This window comes from Meles meles, chromosome 14, assembly GCF_922984935.1.
Source record: "Meles meles chromosome 14, mMelMel3.1 paternal haplotype, whole genome shotgun sequence".
NCBI lineage: Eukaryota > Metazoa > Chordata > Mammalia > Carnivora > Mustelidae > Meles > Meles meles.
The window spans coordinates 76,469,682-76,494,391 of NC_060079.1; the positions used below are offsets into that span (position 1 = coordinate 76,469,682).

General features: G+C 39.3%; 1 protein-coding gene across 1 annotated transcript in view; it reads left to right on the forward strand.

The window, feature by feature from the left end:
• LOC123956095 (integrin beta-like protein 1) overlaps positions 1 to 24,710 on the forward strand; it is a 177,796-nt gene that overhangs the window by 107,597 nt on the left and 45,489 nt on the right. Inside the window, exon 8 of the mRNA XM_046028330.1 lies at positions 217 to 363. Coding sequence (XP_045884286.1) covers positions 217 to 363 — 147 coding nt within the window. The remainder of the gene's footprint in view (positions 1 to 216; positions 364 to 24,710) is intronic.

The window sequence follows — 24,710 nt, forward strand, 5'->3', positions numbered from 1 at the left end:
CCCATTTATCTTATCAGGAGCAGTTTCTTTTCTTTACCCCTCATGATCAATCAATGTAAATCAGGTATTTAAGAACTTGAGAAAAAGATGCCTTGGCTTTAGGGTTTCATGTGGTGTTGAGATGTGGCTCTTTTGTGATACTCACTGTTGAAATGAAAACTAATTCTGACTTCATTGTCTGTTTTTTCATATTTTTTTTACACTCTCACTCTGAAGGTCACGGGCAGTGTAATTGTGGAAGATGTGACTGCAAGGTAGGCTGGTATGGGAGGAAGTGTGAGCACCCACGTTCCTGCCCACTGTCTGCAGAGGAGAGCATCAGGAAGTGCCAAGGAAACTCTGCTCTGCCCTGCTCTGGAAGGGGTAAGTGAGAGCTCTCAGGCTTTGTTACCGCCTCCTGTCCTATGAGTCCAGTGCATTCGTTTCATGTATATCTTATTTAGCATAATAACACATACTATCTTACTTAGCTGCGATGCCTCAATAAGGAAAGATTCGTCTTTGTAGAAGTAATAATACATCTCATTTCCATTATCGAAAGTACGTGGAGAAATATAATCTCTCTCATTCTCCCTCTCTGTTTCATGCATGCACATACACACACTCTCTCTCACTCACTCTTACTCATACCATCAGTTCAGCTTTGAGGTCTGTTCAGTTTCCATTTAGTTCAGGTCAGTTCAGTGCTACATTAAAAAAAACAAACAAACAGTTTTGCACAGCGAAGTTAACAAACAAAACAAAAAGTCAACCTACTGAATGGGACAAGATATTTGACAATGATATATCCATAAGGGGTTAGTTCCAAAATATATAAAGAACTTATACCTCTCAACACCAAAATCAACAACAACAAAAACCAGATAACCCCTACAGTTTGATTAAAACACAGGTAGAGTTTCCGAATAGACATTTTTCCAAAGAAAACATACAGATGGCCAGCAGACATATGAAAAGATGCTCAGTCATCAGGGAAATGCATATCAAAACCACAATGAGGTATCACCTTACACCTAGCAGAATGGCTAGAATAAAAAAGACAAGAAATAACAAGTGTAGGCAAGGATGTGGAAAAAAGTAACCCTTGTGTACTGTTGATAGGAATGCAGATTGGTACAACCACTGTGGAAAACAGAAATTTAATTAAAAAATCTAAAACGTTAGAAATGGAATTACATGATCCAGTAATTCCATTACTGCATATTTACACAAAGAATATGAAAACATTAATTTGAAAAGATGTATGCATGCCTATGTATACTGCAGCATTATTTGCTATAGCCAGTATGAAAGCAACCTAAGCATTCATCAGTAGATGAATGGACAGAGAAGATGTGATGTGTATACACCATGGAATATTACTCAGCCATAAAGAAGAATGAGCTCTTGCCATTTGCAACAACATGGATGCCTCTAGAGGGTATAGTGCTAAGTGAAATAAGTCAGATAAAGAAGATAAATATCATATGATTTCACTTATACGTGGAGTTTAAGAAATAAAACAAATGAACAAAGAAAAAAAGACAAGAGAACAGACTCTTACAGGGAACAAACTAGTGGTTGCCAGAGGGGAGGTGACGGGGACGATGAGTGAAATAGATAAAGGGAATTAAGAGTATACTTTTTTTAAAGGAAAAGTTTTGATATCTGCTCAAAACTTTCTGAATGAGACCATTTAATTGTCCACTGACATTTCTGAAACTCATTAACGTTGCATTGAGGATCTTGTTAGCTTTTGAAAAAGCATCCTGGGAACAGACCGCTCTGAGTAGGCTTATGTTGTTTTACAAGACACATAGCCTCGGGTCTGCTCTTGGTCCCAGATCAAGTACAAATTGGAAGAGAAAGAAGAATTTGTCTAAAGGATAGCTGGTTCCATGATTTTCGATTTATCAAAATAAGAAATGCATTGTCACCTCTCACATGGAAATGGCAAAGTTAATATGAAATATGCCTTTGGAGGACCTGGTAATTGCAATTACTACACATTTTGCTTGTGAAAGAGGAAAAAGAGAAATACTTCCTTTTACCTGAATGTTAGATCAGAAATTTAATTTATGTTGCAGCTTTCTCTTTGAAAAGTAAATTTTTATTGAGATATAATTCAAATACCACAGAATTCAGTCTTTTAAAGTACGCCACTAAAGTACGCCACAAAGTACGCCACTAAGTGGTTTTTAGTATACTTATAAAATTATGCAGCCTTCACCACCATCTCCTCCCAGAGCGTTTTCATCACCACTAAAAGAAATTTTGTGCACCTTACCAATCACTCCCCATTCTCCTCTCCCGTCAACCCCTAGAAACCACTGATATGCTTCTGTCCCCATGGGTTTCCCTAATCTGGGTATTTCATATGAATGGAATAATAAAATATGTGATCTTTTTGTTTCTGGCTTTTTTTTCACTTAGCATACTGTTGTCAAGATATATCCATGTACTTCATTCCTTCGATGGTTGGATAGTACTCATTTGTGTGGATATACCACATGTATTTATCCATTCATCTGTTAGTAGACATTTGGATTATTCTAGAAACTTCTTGACCATCATGAATAATGTTCTATGAACAATCATGTATAAATTTTTGTGTGGGTGTGTGTTTTAATTTCCCTTGGGTAAGTACATACATGTGGAGTTGCTGGGCATAGGGTAACTCTATTTAACTTTCTGAGGTACATCTAAAGTGTCTTTAAAGTGGGGGCACCATTTTACATTCCCAACAGCAATGCAAGAGGGTTCCAATTTCCTTACATCTTTCCCATTATTTGTTATCATTTGTCTTTTGATTACTTAGAGTTTTCTTTACGTAGAAAACAAAGTCCCTTAGATGATTTGTACCATATTCTGGTATGTAACCCTACTGATTATAAGTAGAACGTTAGGGTATGGGTAGAAAAAAATTTTCATTTCATAAATTTTATTTCTGACTTGACCTCTTTTCACCGGCAGCCCCACACGGAAACTACTGTTCTACCTGCATTAATAAAATATCGTCAATTGAGAGCTTGAGTAAACCTGTCATGCTTTTAAAGGAACAAAGGTTAAAAGTCAGTATCATTCAGATTACTCTTATGCATTCATTCATTGTTTAAAAATAACAAGTTTATGATGGAAAAATAAGAAAAGCCTGTAAAGTATCTCTCAAACATAGAAAATCACTCCCTATATATTACCAGTTGTTTTTTATTTTTATTTTATTTTATTTTATTTTTTTAATATGGTGTTAGGGTAAGAAAATTACGGTGGATTTTAATTATTGTGGGTATCAGTCTTTGCTAACTCTGACGAACACTTTTGTCTCTTACCTTTCTAGAGATTCTCTAATGTATTAGTTACCATTTTTAAGGGATAGCACGTACTTAAAATTTATTTTGTTAAAAAGTTGTTGAATATTATGTTTAGAAGACTTTTATTACGTTTATAATTCAGTTAAGCTTTTTAAAGTACTTTAGAGATAAATAAGAAGCTTCTCCAGTTTCCTCGACGGAAATGGAAGTATTGATGAGCCGAGAGATTTTCACAGGGAACCATAACAAAATACGAGAATTCTGAGAACGAAGACCCGGGATTTATGAGAGATAGTCCAGTGCTCGGACCAGTGGTCAGAGACCCACTCTTCCTCACAGAGCTACCTTTGCAAACTCACTGGCGTTGGATGTTTGAAAGCAAATGGCCGATATGAAAACTTATAAAGGATTAGTTTTGCCATTTATGAGTGACAGCTTCAGCTGTGCTGACATGAGTGAGGAAAGCAATTACAAGGCCCATCGGTTCTCAAGCCTGAGATCCGCAGCCGTTCGCTAGCTGGGGCCAAGAAAAAAAATTCTCCCGGTAGAATGTGCTGAAGTTCTTCAGCACAGTCCACCTCAGGGGCCAGGTGAAGGCAATTGAGCTCTGGAAATTAAATTAGATTACTTGCTTCTGCTCGTGATGACTAAGTGCGATCATTATGTCTTAAAAGCAGGGGAATAATTTAGATAATTTAATAATATTAAATTATTAAATTAATTATTATAATTATTTTATAAATATATAATATAAAATATATATTTATATATAAATGTAAATATAATTATAATATTAATTATTATAAATTATTAAATAAATATTAATAATAATTTAGATAATCTCTTAAACTCTATTAATCCTGTGGCTCCTTGATTTCTATTCTTTATGGCCTAAAAATATCTTTTTATTTAATGAGATGACTCTCATCTACTGATTTGGACCCACAAGTATTCATCCTAATTTCTGCCTCCTGGGCTTTGGAGCTAAGGGACAGGTTTCTCTAGTTTCATGCCAGGATTCCGCTCAGAAACTTGAAATGGCTTATGTTTGACTGCCCATTAGTTTTAAGTTCTTTTTGACTTAAGAATACATTTTTTAAGTTTTTAATTGAGGTTCTCCTTCTGAGTGTGTGTCTGGCTGTCCAAAAAATGTGAGCCAAATTCATGTGCATCACTTAGGAGCAGAGGCTTAAGAGGCAGTGAGAGATTTGCCATCTCTCTTGTCCCCACACAGGGATTTGCAGGGTTCGCGATGGTGGTGATCCATTAGCTTGGGTGTCTGAATGAGGACGGTAGGAGCAACCTCTGCTGACCTACCAAGGACCTATAACAAGAGGGAGAAATAAACCTTTGTTGTTTTAAGCAGCTGGAATATTAGGGTGGTTTGTTACTGCAGGAGAGCTCCTGACTCAGACTCTTTTCCAGGTAAAACATTTAGGGAATGCAGTTAGAGCAAATAAACAAGCAAACACAAAAAACCATACTTAACCCCAAAGAGTGGGGCACCTGGGTGGCTCAGTTGGTTAAGAGTCTGCCTTTGGCTCAGATCATGATCCTACAGTCCTGGGGTCAAGTCCCACGTGGAGCTCCCTGCTCATTGGGGTCCTGCTTCTCCCTCTCCTCCTGCCATTCTTTTGCTCTTTCTTTTAAATAAATAAATAAATAAATAAATAAATAAAATCTTTAAAAAAAAAAAAACCCAAAAGGAGAAGGAAAAAAGCAGTTGAGGTCTGTAACTATATGTATATCTTCGCAGTATCAATACACATGTACATATTTTATTTTATTTTTTTTTTAATTTTATTATTTTTTTAAAGATTTAATGTATTTATTTAACAGAGAGAGAGAGAGATCACAAGTAGGCAGAGCAGCAGCCAGAGAGGGGAGGAAGCAGGCTCCCTGCCAAGCAGAGAGCCCGATACGGGGCTCGATCCCAGGACCCTGAAATCATGACCTGAGCCGAAGGCAGAGGCTTAACCCACTGAGCCACCCAGGCGCCCCACATGTACATATTTTAAAAGTGATGTATTCATGCTGCTCTATCAACAGCATTTATGTACACTTGTTCTACAGGTAAAATGCTAAGAACATTGAATGTATTATCTTTTTTTTTTTTTAAATATGTCCCCAATACAATGAGGTAGGCACTGTAATTATTCTTTTTTTTTACAGAAAAAGAAATTGGAAATTTGAATAGTTTGTCATCTTGCATAATAAGTGCCAGAGCTGTAAGTTTTTATACAAACTTTTATTATCGGCCATCCAACTCCAGAGCTGTTGTTTTAGATCATTTACTCAGTCTTTAAACAATGCCAATTTGTTAGCGATATGCAATGACTGCATTTCCTTGTTAAAAGCATTTTTATGCAAGATCGTTGATATTGTTGCATAGTATTCCATAGTATAATTGTGACAAACAGATTTAATCGGTCCTCCTCTGCTAGACATCTAAATCGTCTCTTAAATTATTCAAGTTCTAAATACTATCATTTACATCCTTGCAGCAGAAAATTTGCACAAATCTCTCTTAGACATACATCTAAATGCCTACCAATATATTAAAGCTTTTCAATTTAAAAAAATCGCTGAAGCAAATCATACTCTCTAGAACAAGTGTACCAATATACCCTCCTACCAGGACATAACAGGGGTTCCCTTTGCCCACCAATAGGGACAATTTCAATACTCAACTTTTCTTGATACGTTTTGCTCTTGGAGTTATGAGCTTAGCACTTACCAAACTCCTTTCATTGACTTCTATAATCATCAAACAAATTATTTTTCTGTAGGCATTATTATTCAGAGGCTTGTGCTTACTGTATTTGCCTTCTTTGATCATCATTTGTCCTTGTGTCTAAGTCATCTTTTTGTTTGGTCTGCAATCTCACATGCTTTTGTTACCTGTCCTCTGTGCCCTTTGGTTTTCTTTTATCAGACTTGTTCTAGGCGGTATTGCGTATGTTTTGTTTTAGTCCTTAAGCACACATAAACGTGTACTCCCACAAGGGAAGGTGGGAAGTGGAGGAAGAATGATAAATTGAGGCTAATTATTTAATATTGTAGCTTTTAGAAAATAGAAACTATGTCCTCATTTTTATCAATTAGTACATTTTAATTAATGAATTAAGCAAGTTGGTTCAATTCCCTTAGCTAGGAACATACTTTCAAAGAATAATAGCATGCCAAATTCCCACCATCTGGAGATTTTTCAATTACAGCCACAATTTATCTCTTTTACTGGCAAAGCGCATCTTTAAATATTCTTGTTTTATTTATCAAGAAGTTTCCCATGATGCATGCATTTTTTAACTCTTTTTAAATTTTTTTTCTTGATTTTTATTGATTTTTTTGACAACTGAATCATTATTTTTCTTATTCATTTACACAGAGATGTTATTATTTCAGACAGAGAAGAAGTATTTAAAAAATGGAAGTTCTCCAGTGTATTTAAAAAAAAAAAAAACTTTGGGGGGGCGCCTGGGTGGCTCAGTGGGTTGAGCCTCTGCCTTCGGCTCAGGTCACGATCTCAGGGTCCTGGGATCGAGCCCCACATCGGGCTCTCTGCTCAGCGGGGAGCCTGCTTCCCCCTCTCTCTGCCTGCTTCTCTGCCTACTTGTGATCTCTGCCTGTCAAATAAATAAATTAAATCTTTAAAAAAAAAAACTTTGGGAGGGGAGGATCTTTATTTTTACTAAATTTTTTTTACAGCTTTATTGAAGTATAATTGATAAACCAAAAAACTGCACACATTTAATGTATACAATTTGAAGAGTTTGGACATATGTGTACACCCATGATGCCATCACCACAGTCAAGGTCATGAATGTATCCATGCCTCCAAACATGTCCTTGTGTCCCTTTGCATGTGTGTGTGTGTGTGTGTGTGTGTGTGTTATGGATACTTAATATGAAACATATTTGAAATAGTCAAACTTATAGAAGCAGAAAACAGAGTGGTGGTTGCCAGGGGATGGGAACGGGGAAATGGGGACTTGTTTAACGGGTATAAACACAGCTATATAAGATGGATAAGTTCTAAAGATCTGCTGTCCTACCTAGTGCCTATAGCAAACAGTACAGGACTTTAGACTTAAAAATTGAAGGGAATTGATCTCCAAGCATTTAAATTAAACACCACGCCACCCGCTGTGATTTTGATTATATTTTTAGAATTCTTGGTGGCGTAATTAAATACCTCATATTAAGTTAGCTGCGGGGGAAAACGCACAGAGTTTTCACGTGACAAGGGAGCCCCGTGTGTTCTTCCTGTGGTGTTTCGAGACAGCAAATAGGATTCAGATTTACCCTATTCTAAGTATATCTGAGATCTGCTGCATCTTCCGGTGTTCGAAGACTCTGGAATGGTCATGCACTAAATTATGGCACTTTAAACGTAGCTGCGAAGGACCACAGCCAAAGAAGACGAAGAAATGACCCTGTGAAATTAACATCTTATTCCTCCCGATCTGGAAGGAATGGCGCTGCTTTCAGTGACTCACCAAATAGGGAAAATATCAGTGAGTTTGTAAATCATGTCAGAAATAAAAAATCTGTATTTTGTCATATTATACAATGAAAATTCAGTCCGTGGATCCTCAGGGGGTCTTCCATGGGTCTCTGAGCACACTTGGAGCTCCTAGGGCTTCTGCCATAGCTTTTGTTTGTTCTGTTGTCATGGAACGACCCACAGTAGTAGTACGGCCCCTAAGAAGAGAAAAGTCTGTTTATTATTTGCTTTCTTTGTACTCAGAAAAACTTACTAGACTGTCCTAAATTGTATATGCATCTTCTATTTCACAAAACCTCAGGAATATAGATGTTATTTATTATGACTTTTTCAAAGATAAGGTAAAGATAAAAAGTTTGGGGTCCAAAGAGAACTAAATACAGTGCCTCCAACATCCTTCTTCTGTGTCCTCATGAGGTGCTAGGGCCTCTGCGTGCTGGGACATTTTCTACCCTCAAGGAGGCCAAAGGTGCAGGTGTCCAGAACTGGTGGCTTTCTGGTGAAATCCAGGGTTAAATCTCTCCTATGAGGAAGGAGCTCTTGCTAAACTAAAGACATAATTTTCATAGATTCAAGGGAATTGCTAAAAAGAATTGAAAAGAGCCAAATTCAATAGAAATGGCAGCCTCATAGAGGATGATTATTCAGGGACTCCTTTTTCCAGTATTCCAGGTAATTATCCCTGTTCCTTATTCCCCCTTCTTTGTTTTATGTTGCCTTTCTTCTTGGCATTTTTATATTCAATAGAACCTAGAGGAGAGAAGAAATTCAGAAGGTGAAACAATTATTTTGTATGTTTTTTAAAAAGATGAAAGAAGATATTTCAGAGGAAAGTAACAAACTTAGTATTTTTTTAATTGCCTGAGGTTTTTCTAATGTGTAGTCCAGAAAACTGTATCACTTCCAAGACAGAGTGAATTTTTTTTTTGTAGCAGTCAACGATCTTGCTTTGATGTTTTATCTCTGGCAACAGAACCTTTTGTGTCAAAGATAGGAATCGATCCAAATAAATAGACAACTTTTATTACATTTTGCATAATTTTTATGTGGTAAATTGAAAACCAGTGAAATCCTTTGGCTAAGAAAACTTCCTAGTAAGAGGTGCAACAAATATTGTCAAAACGTATTTGAAATGAAAATAGGAAATGGGGCATGAATTCAATCCCAATTTCTTTAAGTGAGCTTAAAATGAAATGTATGACAACTATGACAAGTTTGTTACTACAATTATATATTTATTTCTATTGAAACACTAAACACATAGTGAGGACGTAGTGTGTTGCTCTAGCAGTTTTTACTTGATTTTTATTCAGTAGACAAATGCAAACCACATACTTTTAGTAGGAAACAGTAAGGGCTGGCTATCAGCCCTAATCTTCATGGAACCATACACTCTGCAGATTTCCATTTTAATGGAAAATGAATGAGGCAGAAAGTCATCATTTTGTCTAAGCTTTAACATCGTAGAGCTGATCAGAACCCCGTGATTCCCCTCTTGGACACACAGATGTTATTAAAGATGTTAAAAAATTGATGGGGTTGGCCATTGTGCTGTATTCACGTAGTGGATGTATTCCGTATATAATCATATGATAACACATAGCCAATTAATGCATCATATTTTCCTTAGTGGTGTTGTTTATAACATTTAATCAACCTTATATCTACTGACCACCCTACCGTGTATCTCTGTGCTAAGCCAGGGGTCAGGAGGATCAGGAAGTCGCCTTCTGTTCTTGCTGATAAAGTTTTATTAGAACACAGCCAAACTCATTTGTAGGCATATGGCTGCTTTCTTGCTGTAATGGCGAGTTAAATAGTTGCCACAGAGTGTATGGCACACAGAGCCTCAAATAGTCACTGTTTTGCCCTTTATAGAAAAAGTTTGCTGCTCCCTGTGCTAAGGATTTGTGGCAGGTGTGACCAACCTGGTGGGAAGGGGACTGGGTGTCTTGAGAGTGAGAGGAGGAAGATATTGTTTTCTAAAGAAATTTGGGTACAAATATGGCTTCATGAAGTGAGTGAAACTGGAATTAGGTCCGCAGGGAGGAGTAGCATTAGACAGATAATGATTTCGAAAAAAGTGTGTTCTAGGTAGAGGGAACCACGTGAACAGAGACACTGAGTTAACGGGAGGATAACTTTTGTAGGGAACCAGAAACATTCACTTTTGATGATAAATGAAGAACACAAAAGTAGTGGGAGACAGCCCCGGGGACGCATGCCATCTCTCCCACCCCCTACCACTTCTCCCCACATTGTGATGGGTTTGACATAGAAAAAGCAACTTCGTTGCAGAACTCTTGTTCTCATAATTGTCTTATGAGGTTGATTGTTAGTAAGAAGGACACACATGGTAAGCATGATTATAAATATGCTAGAATGACGTCATAGAAATGCCGGTTAACTGGCTTAGGGCCCACTCCGCTGTGTCACTGATGAAACGCCAAGCTTGATGTAACTAAAGTTCCCAAGATTGAAATCTTCCCATGAACGAGATAAATATGTTTGCATCTTTCCTATGCCTGTCTCTCTTCTTCCTACACCTCAAATCATGTCTGCTTATTTACTGACAGTAGGAAAAGACAAGCACAAATGTAGAGTGGCTGTTGTATTAAAAGTCAGTCATAATAGCAGAGTAGTCAAATGACAACAGTTCAGCAATCAGGGTTAGTATCTCAAGGGTCACATTATCTTTTTTTTTTTTTTTTAAAGATTTTATTTATTTATTTGACAGACAGAGATCACAAGTAGGCAGAGGCAGGCAGAGAGAGAGAGAGGGGGGAAAGCAGGCTCCCTGCTGAGCAGAGAGCCCCATGTGGGGCTCGATCCCAGGACCCTGGGATCATGACCTGAGCTGAAGGCAGAGGCCTTAACCCACTGAGCCACCCAGGCGCCCCAAGGGTCACATTATCTGTCCTGGGTATGTCTACACATACCCATGTGTTTTATTTTTATTTTTTCTTAGTTTTTTTTTTTAAAGATTTTATTTATTTACTTGACAGAGATCACAAGCAGTCAGAGAGGAGGCAGAGAGAGAGAGGAGGAAGCAGGCTCCCCGCTGAGCAGAGAGTCCGATGTGGGGCTCAATCCCAGCACCCTGGGATCATGACCTGAGCCGAAGGCAGAGGCTTTAACCCACTGAGCCACCCAGGTGCCCCTCTTAGTTTTTATTTAAATTCCAGTAGTTAGCAGACAGTGGTATTAGTTTCAGGTGTGCGATTTAGTGATTCAGTACTTCATGCAACACCCAGTGCTCATTGCGAGTGCGTGCGGTCCTTAATCTCCATCATCTACTTAACCCAGCCCTCCACCCACCTCCCTTCTGGTGACCACCAGTGTCTTCTCTATATTAAGAGTCTGTTTCTTGGTTTGCCTCTCTGTTTCTTTCCTCACCCCTGGCCCTGCTTCTTTGTTTTGTTTCTTAAATTCCACATATGAGTGAAATCTTATGGCATTTGTCTTTCTCTAACTAGCTTATTTTGCTTAGTATCATACTCCCTAGCTCTATCCATGTCATTACAAATGGTAAGAGTTCATTCTTTTTTATGGCTGAGTAATATTCCATCACACACACACACACACACACACACACACACACACACACACACACACATCTTCTTTATCCATTCATCGTATACTCATGTGGTATTTTATTTTATTTTATTTTATTTTTTCAGTGTTCCAAGATTCCATTGTTTATGCACCACACTCCACCCATGTGGTTTCAATGGCAAAGGGCATCATATCATGAAGCCAGATAGTGGATTTTGGGTACGGACAGTAGTAACTCTACACTCAGTCTGGACTTTGTCACTAGCTAGGTATCTGAGCCAGCAAGTCATAGGCTACAGTGGCAACAAAACCCTAATGGTGACTGTGAATTTAACTTCTTTAGGCTGCTTTCCCTCTCCTTTGTTTCTCTCTGCAGTAAGTGAACTTGACTGTGTTCTGACTCATTTGGACCCTTACATTTTCTGTTCGGTCTCATGGGCTCCATGCCGGTGATTGCCGACTCAACTTCACAACAGACTCTCTATCTGGTTTTGCATAGCTAACTAGACAGAGCTGACTGTTCCTCAGGAGAATCAGATGACTGGCCAAGCTGTTCTTCTAGACTCTGTTCTTTCCCAAGTGACTGTTTTGAGTATGGAGCGATGCATTTTTCAGTTACGGCATCCTTTCATTTGGAATAAAGCAGTTAAGATGGATGAGATTTGGTTCTCCATAAATATTTATTTCTCATGTGATGTCTTTTATTTGGATAAAGGAGGAAAGGCAGGATTCTTTGGCTTCTTATTTAAGTTTCTAAATAATTCTGGCCTCTTTGCTGCTTAAAATATCCATGCCATGTGGATGCTTGTAAATAGTACCAAATGGTCTGGCATGGTACGGTCGTGAGCCATTTAAGGTTTGAATGGTCTCAAGGATGAAACGACAAATCTTTGAGGTCATTTTTAAGTCCTTTACAAGGACATTGAAGTCTTTGCTAGGATTTCTTTCTCTGGATTTTTTTCCTAAGGCCCCATATTTCCCAATAGCTAACAAAAGGAGCTTAAAAGAAATATTAAAAAATACAAACAGATATAGAGGATAAGGTGACTAGAAAGTAAAGTCTCTTATACTTCCTCATTTGATTAATTTGCTAGAAGTCAGGGTATGATTAATGTTACTATTCAATTATAGTGGCCGTGGTGAGACAGACTCCTGCAACTTGATGCTCTTGAGTGTAGTTTATTATAATTATGCAAGAGTCCGTAGCAAAACCCAAGTGGCATAGTTCATGTTTGATTCTAGATGCCCTCTTCTGGATGATCATACTACATAAAGAGAAAAATCCAGAGGGATTTTTGGGAATTGAGATACTTTGTGTTAGGTTGTGTTAGGAGGCCTGAAGGTCTTGTGGCTGCACATGGGTTGGGCAGGGCTGCTGCAGACTGCATTGTTCATCCCTGTTCTCAAATGTTGCTATGGACAGGCATCAATTTCTTACTTGGGTGGAGAGACTCCTACTCACGGCCAGTATGTGCTTCCTCTCTGTACCTCATGCAGTTGGCCACTTCCATGGTGAGGGCATGTATGTCTGTGGGGTTGACAATTACAGAGATGGTTGTATGGCCCATGACACCCTCACAGGGTGCATTCATGCCATTTTTCGTTTGTGTGACCCCTGAACATTTTTGTATCTTTATGGATCCTTAGTTATGTTATCTGTAACCACAGTATATTATAACTGCTCTGTGTCCTCTAAAATGTTGTGAAGGGTAAGAAAGACAGTACATGTGAGATTATTTAACTTTAAAACTAACTTGTGATTGTAAGGGATACAGGACATACAGGACATACAGCTGCACCAAGGGCACAGAATTTATTAAAAAAAATTTTTTTTTTTAAATTTTAGAGGGAGAGGGAGAGAGTGTGTGCACATGAGTAGAAGAGGGGTAGAAGGAAGGGGATAAGGAAACTCTTGACTGAGTGCAGAGCCTGATGCAAGGCTCAGTCCCACAAACTATGAGATCATGACCTGAGATGAAACCGAGAGCCAGATGCTCAACCAACTGAACCGCTCAGGCACCCCAAGGGCACAGAATTTCATATAGAAAACAAGATCAATATTCACTCACTCATTCATTCATTAATTCAGTCATACATTCAACCTATATTTGTTGGGATCCTACTAAGTGCCTAGAACCAGTCTAGGTGATGAGGAAAGAAAAATAAATAAGACAATTAATATCAGGACTCCCATGGAGTTTCTAGTGAGTTTGTTTGGGGAAGTTAAGTAAGAAAACAAATAATTTCAGTTACTGCTAGAAGAAGGAAGTCAAGGTAATATAAAGAGTGTCTGATGTGGAGTTCGGGAGTTGCTCCAGACAAGGTGTCGGGGACCTTCACAGAGGAGGTTCTCTTTGGCTAGATCTGAGTATTGAAAGGGGATCAAACGAGAACTGAGGAAAAATAGCCAGAAAACAGAAAAACAATGGCGTATACAAAATTTCAGACTCAGATGATGAAAGTTTCCTGGAAGAGATCCACGTCAGGTGGGTTCTGTCCTCAAAGAACCCACAGAGGAGACTGAGAGCTTGTTGAAGAAGAATTTTTAAAATACCAATCTAAACTCCTACCTAATTTAATTTTGTTCGTGATGCAGCCTGGGCATCAGGGAGTTTAAAAGCTCCCTGATGATTCTACTATGCAGTCATATTAAGAACCGCTGCTCTGCAGAGTCTGTAATGGACAAAGTCTTTCAGGAAAGGATGGTCATTTGTGCTCTTGCCCTACTTCCCACAGAGCAAACAAGGCTTCGGGGAGTGCTAAGAGTTGCAGAAAAATTACTGTCCTGTGGGGTCTTTTCCTCATGCTCTGTTGAATAGGTGGGAAAGCAATGAGGTGGAGGGGAGGGGGGGTGCAGTGGAGGGTATGGTCTTGGAGAAGGGGAGAGAATAGTTTTCGAAACAGGAAATCACCTCAGGAGGCACAGAAATATGAAAGAATATCGTATGTTTGTTCAAGGACTTGTTCCAGACCAGTTTTTGTGTATCTGAGGTGGGGGTGAGAATCTGTATTTTTTTCTAATTTAACTTTATTTTTTAGTGTCCCAGGATTCATTGTTTATGCATCACATCCAGTGCTCCATGCAATATGTGTCCTCCTTATTACCCGCCACCAGGTTTGCCTAATCCCTATCCCCCTCAGTTTGTTTCTGAGTGTCCACAGTCTCTCATGCTTTGTCTCCCCCTCTGATTTCCCCCAATTCACTTTTCCTTTCCTTCTTCTAATGTCCTCCACATCATTCCATATGCTCCACAAGTAAGTAAAACCATATGATACTTGACTCTCTCTGCTTGACTTATTTCGCTCAGCATAATCTCCCCCAATCCCGTCCATGTTGATATAAAAGTTGAGTATTCATCCTTTCTGATGGAGGCATAATACTCCATTGTATATACGGACCATATTTTCTTTATCCATCGTCTGTTGAAGGGTATCTTGGCTCTTTCCACAGTTTGGCAATTATGGCCATTGCTACTATGAACATTGGGGTACATATGACTCTTCTTTTCACTAAATCTGTATCTTTGGGGTAAATACCCAGCAGTGCAATTGCAGGGTCATAGGGAAGCTCTATTTTTAATTTCTTAAGGAATCTCCACGCTGTTCTCCAAAGTGGCTGCACCAACTTGCATTCCCACCAACAGTGGAAGAGGGTTCCCCTTTCTCCACATCCTCTCCAACACACATTGTTTCCTGTCTTGTTAATTTTGGCCATTCTAACTGGTGTCAGGTGGTATCTCAATGTGGTTTTAATTTGAATCTTCCTGATGGCTAGTGATGATGAACATTTTTTCATGTGTCTGATAGCCATTTGTATGTCTTCATTGGAGAAGTGTCTGTTCATATCTTCTGCCCATTTTTTGACGTGATTATCTGTTTTTTGAGTGTTGAGTTTGAGAGTTCTTTATAGAACTTTGCTATCAGCCCTTTGTCTGTAGAGTCATTTGTCTGTAGTGTTATTCTGTGGGTTGCCTCTTTGTTTTGTTGACTGTTTCCTTTTCTGTGCAGAAGCTTTTGATCTTGATGAAGTCCCAGAAGTTCATTTTTTGCTTTTGTTTCCTTTGCCTTTGGAGACTTGTCTTGAAAGAAGTTGTTGTGGTCGATGTCGAAGAGGTTACTGCCTATGTTCTCCTCTACGATTTTGATAGATTACTGCCTTACGCTGAGGTCTTTTATCTGTATTTTTAAATAGATTTCCAGTGTAAAGACCAAGCATTTGGGTATGGATGCTGGGGGTATATCTCTTTAACAAAAATGTCCTTCTGTGGCTCTCGATGGCTGAGAACTTTTTGACCTGCTTTCCAACTTCATAGATTGTTTTCTGAGAACTAACCTGTGGTGCTGTCTTGACCCGAATAATTTGTATTGTAATGAGGGTTTCTTGGAATTCTCTATCAAGAGATTCCTAACCTGGAGTTCAGGCAACTCTGGAGGTTTATGGTTGAGTATCAGAGCGATAAGAGCCTCTTAAAATAGCACAAATGAATTGTGTGAACCTTCTGATACTTTTATGAAAAGGGCGTCATAGCTTTTTTTACCAGATTTTACAGTCTGCATCATATCAGCCAACGGTAAACCAAAACAAACACTTTTAGAGAGCTATCACAGCAGATTTTTAAAGAACATATTTTGAAGTACTTGTGCCTAACTATATACTTATAAGTAATTATTAAATCTGTACATTATACTGCTAGGGACCCAATACAGAAATAGTTTGTAATATTAAACTTTACTTAAAATCTAATTGTGTCTGTAACTTATGATTCAACTTGTTGGGTTTTTTTTTAATGTGTTCATAAGATAGAAGTTTGGAGTAAAAAGTGGACCAAGTCCCAAAGCATTTTATTCTAAGTCATGAGAATTTGTCACTGAAGTTTCTTATTAGGGTGACTGGAAACACAGGCAGATATTCAGACAGGGAAAAGATAATCCCACTGCTATTTTTCTGTCAGAACAGAAGGACATTTCTTCTATAACGCTTTTGGTTTTACTCTCTACCCATGAGAGGTGTCCATTCTGATCAATAAATGCTTTAAGTATTGGATGCTTATAAGAACACAACCTGGCATTCTAGAGAACAGAAGGAAATTTAATTTATATGCTAATCAAGTTTCATTAGAATTGTTTTAAGGAGACCCATCTCATTATGTAAAAATAAAGTCTTTTATTAACAAATATAAAAATTTAATAAAGAAATATATTTGGTGTATTGCAATTCCTATGCGGCCCAAACTGAGATTTAGTGAGTCCATAAACTTATTTCCAATCAGCGTTCAGTCATATTATTATTGTTCTAACTTTGGCTAGTTCATATCCTTATTAGTCGTGGAAACGTGTAGGATATGGCTCAATTATCAAAGAAAATTCCAGTTCACTGGGACAGAGCATACAACCCAAGGAAACAGTGGAGCAGATGGATGAACAGGTCATAAAGCAGCCATAACTGTTGGTGATTGATCTTGAATGACCCATGGCCTACTTTCTGGACTCGTAACTGTTCATCATATATCTATTCATATATTCATTTATTTATTCAATGCAGCTAATTACATTGGCAATATAAAATGACAAGAAGGATCTCTCTGATGTTTACCTTAATAACATAATTGGGGTAGATGTTATTTTGCTTCTAATGTTGCTTTTAGCCTCTGGTTGAATCCAAAGAATTTGTTTTTTTTTTATATATTGGTTATACTAGGGAAAATATGTTTATAGAGAGTATTTGCTATTTGTGCAATGTAAGCAATAAGTATGGAAAGTGTTCAAGAAGCTGTAGCTGATGCTTATTAGAAACGGAAGATCGTCAGGAACACAAGGGCAGAGCGTTACCGCACCGAGATCACACTTCAGAACAAACACCAGGTGTAGATATCCAAAGAGTCGTTTGGACTTTACATCCTGAAAGAAGTCTAGATTTCTTTTTTTTTTTTTTAAGATTTTATTTATTTATTTGACAGACAGAGATCACAAGTAGGCAGAGAGGCAGGCAGAGAGAGAGAGGAGGAAGCAGGCTCCCTGCTGAGCAGAGAGCCTGATGCGGGGCTCGATCCCAGGACCCTGGGATCATGACCTGAGCCGAAGGCAGAGGCTTTAACCCACTGAGCCACCCAGGCGCCCCAGAAGTCTAGATTTCTTGATTATGTTTTTGATCCCTTTGCCATTAATTACAGCTCTGAAGATATAACAAAATTACACAGCATCAATTTTAATTAAGAGTCTTTTGAGTGCAAATGGCTCAATTCCAATTCAACCAGAAACAAACAAATGAATTATGTACTCACATAACCAAGAAGGACAGAGGTAAGATGACCTTTAGGATGGATGGAAAGGGACTTAGACAAGCTCATATCCCTCTCTTTCTCTCTTTCTGCCCCCTCACCGACCAGCACACACATTGCTGTTTCTGCCAGGAGTTGGTTTTAATCGTGTACTGCAGGTAGAGTTTTCTCAGTATAGGAGGGACACAGATTTTAACATCACCTAAGGTTATATTTTTACTATGCCCTGACCAAGGAAGATGAAAGGTTCTTCCCTTCCAATTCAAGGGGAAAGGGCAGAAATCTCAGGAAAAAACTCAATGGCTTAGGCTGGAACCATGATCAGTTTTGAACTAATACCGTGTTCACACGAAGGATGATGGAGTATTGAACTTGGCCCACCTTGGAGGCAACTCTGGGGTGGCGAGAGGTAAGATTTCCAAACTTCAGAGAGCCCTTCTGAGCCGACGAAGCAGTTTTTGCTGGCTGTACTGCATTTTAGGTTGGTATTGGCCTCGAGACTATTTGATTACATGTAGAGCCTTCTTCGTGTGGCAAGGATGATGTATAGCATATTTTCAGATTCATAACCAAAGGACAGCGCCGCATGACAGGGCAGATCATTAATGGCCATGGTGGACAGAAGAATGGTCCACAGAGACATTCACGTCCTGGTCCCTGGAACCTGTGGATATGTTCGGTTACCTGGCAGAAGGGGAAAGGTGCACACAGAACTAAGATTGCTGATCAGGAGATTATAGTGGGGTATGTGGGTAGACCCAGAATAATCACAAGTGGAAAAGCAGACAGAAGTGGTTTCAGAATCAGAGTGATTCAACCTGAGAAGGACCTAACCTTCTGTTAGTGACTTTGAGGATGGGGGAACGGGGCCAAGAGTCGGGGACTGTGGTCAGCCTCTGGAAATGAAAAGGCAAGGGAATATGTCCCCCTAGAGCCTTCAGAAGGAACTCATTCTGCTGACACCTTTATTTCAGCCTAGCGAAATCCATTTAGACTTCTGAACTCCAGAACTATCCGATAATAACTTTGTGTCGTTTCGAGCCAGAAAGTTTGTGGTAATTTGCCATGACAGCAATGGGAAATAATGCAGTAATCCATGGAAATATTCTTTGCTATAGTTAATAGAATATACTTCAGAATCTTCTTCTGAGTGAATTATGTATTCCTTTGAAACCTTTTAGACTTTTTGCAGAGAATCCGAGAAGGAATAATGTTAAAAAGGTTATTCCTTTTACCCCTAGTACTTCATCTGTCAGTATAAACCTAAAAAGATTAGCTAAGGTATAATTTCCTTGTTGACTATCCTCTTGCATTATTTAAAATCATGGAAATTAGTTTTAAACACAACTTTATATCATACTTTCTGCACTTACATGAGATCTTACAGTTTATTCCTTGTGTAATATAGTGTGGGTACGTTGTTTTAATTGCCATATACTGTATTTTGGGCAAGCATAATGTGCATATTTATTCCATTATTTAATCCATTATTCCACTTAAATGGCGCATGAACACAATGACAGGATTTTAATATGATGGTCTGAATGTTTTTCCCGTTTTTACGTCATAATTCTACAATGTAATTCTGTATGTACATTATTATCTAGAGTAAATAAGTAGATCCAATGTATTCAGGGCCTACATTTTGGGAGTCTTTCATAATAAAATGAATTCAAAATTGTAAGTTTGAAATTAGCGAAGAATGAATATTTATTTAGGATGAAAAGGGATCAACATTTGAAAAGCCGACAAATAGCACAAACATCGTGAAATCCAGAATATGACGAAATTACAGTTTTATGCATCTAGTGTACATGGCTCTATATACTTTAGAACCTGTTTCTTTTCAACTTCCCAAATTTCTTTTATTAAGCCCAAGTGGGTTGGGCTTAATAAAATGCATTTAGTATTATGACTTGGTTTCTGGCCTCACATTGTCAGGACGCGGTATTTACTCTAGGAGTGTTCCTAGAAGCCATTCCTACACCCTAAAACGCCATGAAAGTGACTCTACCCCCACTAATCCCAAAGCAAATGTATCCTCAACTTCTGCTGTCTAAATCCCCACGTGCCTGGAGCTATCCAACTGTCTCTGACAGGGGGGAAGTATAGCTGAGTGGAAGTTGGACCAGCGAGGGAGTCTTCATTAATAATAAATTTTAAATAAAAAATAAATAATAATATAGTAAATATTATACTAATAGATAGCAAATAAAATTTAAATAAATAATATATTTAACAAATAATATATAAATTATTTTTGGACATTTCCAAAAATATAGATCACCTCTTGCCAGGGTCCTCCCCAGCGCCGTGGAAAGGACCCCCATATGTACAGAAATCTGTGGATTAACTGCGGCTCGCTCTATGATCAATGTGCCTCAAGTCTTCATAGTTGACCCTGAAGAACTGCCCCTTGGGGGTTGTAGGAGAAGGAGAGAGCGGCGAGTTTCTGTGCCCTGTCCTGACTTCCTGGGCTTTCCTCCAGAGGGATAAGAAGCAGATCATTAGCTAAGGTGGGACGCTTGCTGTGGCTTCAGCCCGTCTTTCGCTCGATCGCTGTAAAGGTGAAGTCCGTCGTGACTGTTTACGATGCTTCCGCAAAGACGCTTGGCACTCTGGCCTGGCAGCTGTCTATCTCGTGAGGCTGATATCATGAGCATTCTTCTTAACAATCAGCACGAAAGCATCTGATTAGAGAGATAGCTTTGTACAGGTGGGTCCCTCCAGCTCAGGCATCTTTCCTTTCCCTGGGCATGTGTGAAATTGGAAGTATTTGTCATATTATCAGCTTCCAAATACGTTAAAAAAAAAAAACAAAAAACCACACCCACACAAAAAACCTGGAAGCAGGTAGCCTGGGGCCTCTGAAGTTTCTATTTGTATTTATTTGTCACACAGAAAATCACTTTTCACCTGAACCCCTTGCAGACGTCAAGGTCTTCCTGCAAAATGTAATCGTGACCTTGAGTCTTAGTTTCATACTCCGTAAAAAGCCAGATTTTAGGGGATGGAAATTCAGACTTAGAGCCCTTTTGACTATTTTTTCCTTCACTTAAAAACAGATAAGGAAGTTGAACCACCGCAGATTGATGCTAAGCCTAGAATGAGCTTTGCATACTCATTGAAAACAGTGTTCCCACACCCTGCAGTCTTTATTCCGCGTCTTCAAATGTACTTGTCTATCTATGCACAAGACTTTAGAGACAGGAGATTTTCAGAGTCTCAGTGCGTCGATAGGAGGATGAACAAAAAGAAAGCTTTTTCAGAACTTTATTGCTCTCTGTGACTTCTCTCTGGGAAAAAGCAGACCTTTAGTTTAGTCAAAAGGGAATAAGACTGGGGTGCCTGGGTGGCTCAGTGGTTAAGCCGCTGCCTTCGGCTCAGGTCATGATCTCAGGGTCCTGGGATCTAGCCCCGCATCGGGCTCTCTGCTCAGCAGGGAGCCTGCTTCCTTCCCCTCTCTCTGCCTGCCTCTCTGCCTACTTGTGATCTCTCTCTCTGTCAAATAAATAAATAAATCTTTAAAAAAAAAAAAAAAGGGAATAAGACTGTTCGCAATGACAAATTAAGGTTTCAGGGGATAATTGAAGTAAGGAAGTGGAAAAGTTTGGCGGATTATCCCCAAAGCCTGGATCAGACAAGGAAATAAACCAAAGGCAGCTCAGATTGAAGTGAGGATATACAGTCTCAGGTCAAGAGCCTGTGCTGGTTGGGAGCGAAGAGATAGAACAAAAAGGAATGAGAGGAAATGTTTTCACAGATTGGAGACAGTGTTTTGTATATACATGCAGGGCCTTTGCAGGCTGAGGGTATGTTTTTTACTTCCTTTATTTCTTTTGCCGGCACAGAGCCCAGCAATGTGCTAGAGGCTACATACTGATTGAGTCAACATTTCCCTATATGCAAAAATCTGTATGATTAGGTGTTTGTTCTTGGGCAGTGTTTCTAGTATTAGATTGAAGATTTGGTGGGCGATAGCAGTTAACATTTAGGAAGTATTTACTATGTGCTAGGCACGGTGCTGAGTGATGGGCTCATTGAATGCTCTCATGACCCTGTAACAGTGGTATATGATTATCCCTACACAGCTAAATGATATCTGTCTCTCGTTCTCTATTTAAAGTTCCCATTGATACTATTCTAGTCCAAGTTCACGTGTGTGTTCTCTCCACTGAGGATATCCACTGGCGCATTGTGTGCCGCAGTCAATCAAACCTCCCCTCCTTCATCTTTCAGTTAGCCCTGTGTACATGTTCATTTCTGCATGTACACGACTGTAACGTAATTTTTTGTTTTATGTTCTGCCCTATTTTTGGCTTCATGGGTAGTAATGGTATTCTTGGTATTTCTAGATTCTAGCATCAGTCAAGAACTTGGCTGAGGGTATGGAGCAATGATTAATGGTGCAGTGTATGGCTGAGTGAATGCCCCCATGAATCCACTGTTTCCTTGTCTAAGTAAATAATTATGTGTAAGTAATGCAAGAACTGGTTCACAGCCTGGGTTCCTGAGGACTTCTAGACCTATGGTAGAAAATCTTTATTTCAGTGAATACAGAACCTCCTTCCCATGGGTCTAGTTCTGTATTCTCTTGCAGCGATCTGGAAGAGGAAGGGAAAAGTGAACCCGGAATGAGGTTGGTGCATGTATTTTCGTGTACTTGTGACTTACTTCTAAAGATGGTTAGTGATAATACAGGAATTCTCCAATATTCACCCTTTTTTTTCTTTAATTGGGAGTTATATTTTTACAGACAGATGAACACAATTTTAATTCATTAATAATATGTGATTTCCATAAATCACTGACACTTGTTGACATTAATTAAGATGGATTTTATTCTCCACTTAAATTGTATGTTTTATTCTTTCCAAATAATTCACCAGAGATTTGAAGAAAATTTTTAAAATGAATATAATAATGCAACCTGTTGTTTATTAATTTAGCTTGATCCTGTGCCAGAGTGATCTAATATTGATAGTATGATCAGCAACCTGCAAGAAATTTTTAGAGCTTACCTCTTCAGTTATTCTAGGGTGGTAACTTTTCTCTAAAAGTCAAAAAAGTTCATTAAATGAGTCACACCTCATTTTTTATTCTGAAATGATTTTCTTATTTTGATGCAAATACCTAATGTGTAATTCTGTTTTATTTCTCATTCCACATTGAAAAACATTGTGTCATTATCTTAAGAAGAGACATATCAGGGTGCCTGGATGGCTCAGTCATCCAGCATCTGCCTTCGGCTCAGGTCGTGATCTTGGGGTCCTGGGATTGAGTCCCACATCTGACACCCTGCTCGGAAAGCCTGCTTCTCCCTCCTCCACAACCCCTGCTTGTGTTCCGTCTCTCTCTATCTCTGTCAAATAAGTAAATGAAATCTTAAAAAAAAACAAAAACGAAAAGGCATATCAATACATTTAGTTACTCCTTCAAGTATGGTTCTATAGAGATTCCTGACAAAATTACAAAACCCAGGTCTCCAGCTGACTTTCATCTGAGGACAGATAATGAAGTTCATCCAGGCATCATTGTAGTTTCAAAGATGTAAAGAAATCTCTTGCAATCACGCGTGACCTTCACATGGTTTGGTTTTAAGGGGAAATGCAAGATTTAAAAATGGACAATTAACATAAGAACCTTTTCTTTCACCTTGGATGAGATCATCAGGGCCGGTCTGGCTAATAGTCTGATGATAGAGCATTTTTTAAAAAAATGAAATTGTATTTTTGGAATATAGGCTCTACGGCCTTTTTGAATCTCATTTCAAAATACCCCGTAAAATAACTAAAGGAACAAATTTACAAATATTCCATCAGGCTGGTTAAACACACCCTTCTGTGGTCTGTTTAGAGGGGCGCTGTCTGCGGGCTCTTGGATTCATGCAGAATAATGATTCGTGCAGGGGAACACAAGACCCCAGGGTTCGTAGAGCGATTACTTGGGAGAGAAAAAATCGGGTCTGTTCCACTTCAGTTATGCAAACCCTTACTTCATTCAGGCAATTTTCACTTATTTGTGTTTTATTTAGCAAGGATCTTTTCATGATTTCACTTAGGATACAATGTTTCTTCTGGTTTCCTGTGACTGTCATTCAAATGGGAAAATCTTGGCTTGCGTGAAAGCAAACACCATTGCTTCCCGAGTTGCAGCTCTGCTCTGAGCAAACGTTTCCATTCTACGCTCCAGTAACTACCATACTTTTAATTTTCCCTGCTCGGAGCCTTGCCGTGTTCACCTGAAAGCATTTGAAAATAGCCTGCCACTCCAGATGGAGGCGAAGTCAGTGTCCGAGGCGGGGAGGTGGGCCGGGCTCGGGATCCCTGATTTCCCTGGGCGAGTCCTAGATGGAGACCAGCGGAAAAGGCAAGGTAGACTGACACCAAAGAGAGGAGGATGCAGCTGTGCCTTCTCTCTGTGCAGAGAGACCCACGGCGTGCAGCCGCTCTGCATTTTATTCCTGCTAACTCATTGACTTCCCAGCGAACCAGGCAGCAGAGCCCAGCATCAAGGATTTCCTCTGCCTTCAGATCCTGGTCACGGCCACCAGCTGGAGCCTCGCACAGATTCCCGTTGTGGCTCAGTGGTTCGGGAAGGGGCGGGAAGCCCTCCCCGCCCTAAGCTGCAAATGAACGGAATTGCAGCCCCGTGTACCATGTGATGAACATTCGCCCTCATGTGCAATGGGGGGGGGGGGGGCGAGGTATGTTTTTGTAGTAATGCAGTGCGATCTGTGAATTCTGCCATGCACCACATTAAAAGGGCTGCTGCCCGATTGTGGAGAGAAGAAGCAGGTGATTATTCAGAGACGACGCTTCTGCCCCAGAATGTTGTCACCACATAATGGTCCCCTGCCGAGAGATAAATGTAGAGGCAGAGGCAGTGGACTTAATTTTTTTTAAAGCAAGCGATGTTTTTTCGTTGACACAATTGCAGCTCTTGTGATTACCTTTCCTGTTTGACCAAATGAAAGGTTGTGGATTTTAATCATCACGCTTGATGGAGGGCTGATGTCACAAAGTGACAGGAGGGAGCCCGGTGACAGTAGCCTGCTGTGTGCAGATTGACGTGGTAAAC